Here is a 5000-nt window from a genome sequence, read left to right on the forward strand (position 1 = left end):
ATTGGCGCCAGTCTCTCTCTGGTTGTGCCACAGACATAAAACATATTTTATTCTTCAGCTTTGGGGAAAGTGCTTTAGAAAGTTTAGCAAAGCCAATTTAGGGCTGAGTTGTTGTGATAAAAGTCTTAAATGTCATACATAATGGTCTTAAAAAGGTCTTAAATTTGACTTGGTGAAACCTGCAGAAACTCTGCTGATAGTTTACAGATTACAGGACTTTCTAATCCCGAGTCTCTCCGCTGCAGGTGTGCTGGAAGAGGCTCGCTTCTTTGGTATTGAACAGCTGGCTGAGCAGCTGGAGACCCTCATAAAGGTGTGTGAGTGTTGTGTAGATCAGTGGTTCTCAAACTTTTTTCAATAATGTACCCCTTTTGAATTGTTTCTTTAAAGGAACACGCCGACTTATTGGGAATTTAGCTTATTCACCGTAACCCCAAGCGTTAGACAAGTCCATACATACCCTTCTCATCTCCGTGGGTGCTGTAACGCTGTCTGACGGCTCCAGAGGCAGCAGCCCGTCACAGTACATGCAGGTGAATGGTTCCAGCTAGCTTACTGCTCCCAATAAGTGACAAAATAACGGCACCATGTTCCTATTTACATGTTGTGATTTGTAGAGTCACAGGGTGTACAAAAAACAACGTAACATGAGACACAGCCATCTTCTAACCGTAAACAAACCGGGAACTACATTCTCAGGCGGAAGAATACAGTACTTGGGCGGAATGATTTGCTTTGCAGCAAGCCTGTCTGAGAATATAGTTCCCGGTTTGTTTACAGTTAGAAGATGGCTGTGTCTCATGTTACGTTGTTTTTTGTACACGCTGTGACTCTACAAATCACAACATGTAAATAGGAACATGTTGGTGTTATTTTGTCACTTATTGTGGAAAACATTTAAATGCTGATGAGAGAAGGAGATAACTGTAAACAAGATAAAACCTTGGAAAAAGATGGTAAAAATAAGGAAGGAAGGAAGGCAAGAATAGGTCGAAAATAGTATCAAAAACAGTCACATAACTTTGAAAAAGTAGAAGGATGGAAGGCAAGATTAGGGCCAAAGAAGGTGACACAAATGTCACATTTTTGGTAGGAAAGTCTCTATAAAGAGGAACAATGTTCTGGACAACAGCCTTGTAACTATTAAACATTTTGTTAAATATCTCACGTACCCCCTGCAGTCCTCCAAAGTACCCCTAGGGGGACACGTACCCCCATTTGAGAACCACTGGTGTAGATCACACATTTAGCAGAAGAATGAAGTGTATTTTTTCTCTCTTGTTCAGTCCTCTCAGCCCCCCGATGACCATTCTTCTCTGAGCCGCAAAGAGTTCATCAGATACCTGCTGGCCACGACGACCAAGTCAGAGCTCCGGTGTCAGGTAGACGCATACAAACACCTGTGACGGCCCCTGTGTGATCTGGTGGGGCCTCTCTGTAGGAGTGATACCTCTCTGGTCTTAGGTTATGACAAAATGGGGATAACCTGGCTCAAGGGCCATTGTCGGTACACGATCCGTTCTGCCTGCACGATCCGTCCTGTGCATGCGCAAGATAATACTGTTTTACCGAGGATACGACCTGCACGATCTGTTCCACGCTAGCCTATGGCTAGCCTCCACCGGGAAGCTAACGTTAGTTTAGCTAACAGCTAATTCGGCTAACCGCTAGCTGACAGCTATATTCAGTCTAAAATAACGTTAACTCAAACGTAATGGGAAAAGCAGCTACAGCTAAATTAAATTAAGACTTCACAGTAATAACAATAAAGACAAGTATTGAGTGATTGTATTTTAAATGAGCACAAGTAAAGTAGAACTGACGTAACAGCTGTTATATATGTTAACGGTTATTTTCACATTTTATTTTGAGGGTCTTTTAAAGTTATTACATGCTGTCTCAGCTAGCAGTTAGCCGAATTAGCTGTTAGTTAAGCTAACGTTAGCTTGCCTGTGGAGGCTAACGGCAGACCGCTACAGTCAGCTAGCAGTTAGCCGAATTAGCTGTTAGCTAAACTAGCGTTAAAGAAGCGTGAAACAGATCGTGCAGTGTCGTAAATCCTCGTACAACAGCGCATGCGCGAACATTTTGCGCATGTGCAGAACGGATCGTGTACCAACAGCCATGACAAAAGAGGGAGCAAGGCATCGTAATTATCAAAAGTGATTTATTTAACAAAAGAATAAACTAAACATATCTTTTGTAATGTGCAAAGTGTGTCTCTGTAACTTAAATAACGTCAAAACAAGATGTGGCAGGCAGGGTGATCAGGCCATGGTTGATGTCTGGACTGCAGTGAAGAGAGAGCCTGTAGTCTGACCAGGTGGAGCTTTATCAGCTCACAGCTCCCAGGTGCACCAGATCTGCAATCAACTCAAACAAAGATGGGTAAGACCAGAGAGGTATCGCTCCTACAGGGAGGTATTGCTCCTACAGAGAGGTATCGCTCCTACAGGGAGGTATCGCTCCTACAGAGAGGTATCGCTCCTACAGGGAGGTATTGCTCCTACAGAGAGGTATCGCTCCTACAGGGAGGTATCGCTCCTACAGAGAGGTATCGTTCCTACAGAGAGGAATCGCTCCTACAGGGAGGTATCGCTCCTACAGAGAGGTATCGCTCCTACAGGGAGGTATCGCTCCTACAGAGAGGTATCGCTCCTACAGAGAGGTATCGCTCCTACAGGGAGGTATCGCTCCTACAGAGAGGTATCGAGAGGTATCGCTCCTACGGAGAGGTATCGCTCCTAAAGAGAGGTATCGCTCCTACAGAGAGGTATCGCTCCTAAAGAGAGGTATCGAGAGGTATCGCTCCTACGGAGAGGTATCGCTCCTAAAGAGAGGTATCGCTCCTACAGAGAGGTATCACTCCTACAGAGAGGCTCCGCCAGATCACACAGGGGCCGTCACACACCCAAGTCACAAATAGTGGCGTAGCGATACCAAAACCAGAGGAACGAAAGGAAATGCATCTGGTACTGCCTAAAATGCTGGGATCTGTACTGGCAAGTCCACAAGGAAATGCACCACTGGTGTAGTCTACGTGATACGCAGGTATACGCAGTATACCCACTAAGAAAGCTCCAGGATTTCCTTATACCCACTTAAAAACGCCCAATGACCCACACACCCAACATACTTTCCATTATGTCTTTGATATATTTTGAATTGTCATCTGTGTTTTTTGTCTTCGCATATGCTAAATAAAGGTATTTCCACTGTCAATTGGTGCATAAAAGTTAACTGAATGCAGGAAATGGAAGTCTTTGATGCTCAAAATAACGCTGGGGAGAGGACAGCCAGACCCCCCCACTATGATATGCCCCCCTTCCCCAAAGGTCGATTCTGGCCCATACTGTATATGTAGGCCAATATACAGTACCGTATATACCCACGACAATACATTAGACTACACCACTGAAATACAGTGACTCGATGCCACGTAATTTAGAAGAAGAAAGAGAAGAAAATGTACTTTTAAAGTAGTTTATCTGTTGGCTTTTGCCGGTTTGACTGACTGTCAAACTAGATAAAAGATAGGGACATTTAGAACAGATCCAAAATGGGTTTTCATTTGCAATTATCACAAGTTAACTATGGACAATCATGCGATTAATCACGATTAAAAATGTCAATCCATTGTCAGCCCTAATATATAGTTTTTAGTGCACTGGTCCTGGATCGTTACTCTGTATTAGGGATGCACAATATATCGTTTTTTTATCGTCGCAATATCAACTGGCGCAATACACACATCGCGAAAGGTTGCGATATATCGCGATAGACACACACACATTGAATTATGCGATCGCATAATGGCGTTTTTCTGGAGGGACTGTCTAGTCACAAACGTCCATACAACCTTTGAACTCTCTGTTGTTGTTGCCTAGCCCGGTTTGGGATTGTCTCATCGCTCAGACTCTCTCGTGTGTTTGACAGGGTCTGAACTTTAACGGGGCCGATCTATCTCGCCTGGATCTGCGCTACATCAACTTCAAGATGGCCAACCTGAGAGGAGCCAACCTGGCCCACGCTAACCTGAGCGGGGCCAACCTGGAGAGAGCAGACCTGTCCATGGCCTGCCTCGATGTGAGCGGGGTTTGGGCTTTTTATTTCATACCGAGTCTGCGTCAACGGATGTACATTTCCAGTATACAGCTTGGCATCACCTTTCCGTTCTCCGCGTGTTGCCGTTCTCAAAATCCCTTCGCTTCGAGAAACAACAACAACATTAAAAAGAATCTATCTAGTATTAAACAGTCTTGCATCGCCACAAGCACGTCAATTCTGGGATAGGAGAAAAACACACTGGGTTGTCTGCATTTCTGTAAACCAATCCCAACAGTCTTGGGCGGCGCTAAGCTCAGACGCAGCAACGCTGGCTCTGCTAAATAGTCTCAGGAAGGAACTTGTTTTGCTGGAACATTTGCACCCCGCAAAAGAAAACTCCACATACAATATTAAATGAAGTTAACTGTTGACACAATACAGCAACATGAGATATTTAAATTAGCTGATACATGGTTAAACCTCATTATCTCTTACCAGTGTATCTCTGTGTGTACTTCATCCACAGCAATCCCACCAATCAGTCCTATAACGTCCCAGTTAGAGAGGAAATTACCTAAACATATTCTTAGTAAATCTTTACAATCATTCCCTGAAAGAACCGAGCAGGTCTGACTTGTTGCACCATCCAAATATTCTTCACAACTCAGCGTGCAGCTCGCTAGCTCGGAGTTTTTGTTGTTGCTTCCTGAAGTGAACGGAGTTTGAGAACGGCGACACACAGAGAGAGATCAAACATCACGTGCCAGATGTCAGGCTTTATCCTGGAAATGTACTTCCCTCGATCCAGACTTCCTCAAACGGTAACGGTTTTGTCCACAAACTCCTTAACTTCAGCTCTGCAGAACCTTCTACTGACCCTTTGCACGTGACGTCACGCTCCACTCGTGCGAATTATGAACGCCATGACGGACGGCGGAAGAGCTATGCTGTAG

At 44.5% G+C, this 5000-nt stretch overlaps 1 protein-coding gene across 1 annotated transcript in view; it reads left to right on the plus strand.

Annotated features, from left to right (window-relative positions):
* LOC116041841 (BTB/POZ domain-containing protein KCTD9-like) overlaps positions 1 to 5000 on the plus strand; it is a 14129-nt gene that overhangs the window by 5793 nt on the left and 3336 nt on the right. The window contains exons 7-9 of the mRNA XM_031287908.2: positions 246 to 313; positions 1287 to 1382; positions 3937 to 4086. Coding sequence (XP_031143768.1) covers positions 246 to 313; positions 1287 to 1382; positions 3937 to 4086 — 314 coding nt within the window. The remainder of the gene's footprint in view (positions 1 to 245; positions 314 to 1286; positions 1383 to 3936; positions 4087 to 5000) is intronic.

Source organism: Sander lucioperca, chromosome 14, assembly GCF_008315115.2.
Source record: "Sander lucioperca isolate FBNREF2018 chromosome 14, SLUC_FBN_1.2, whole genome shotgun sequence".
In the NCBI taxonomy this organism is placed as follows: domain Eukaryota; kingdom Metazoa; phylum Chordata; class Actinopteri; order Perciformes; family Percidae; genus Sander; species Sander lucioperca.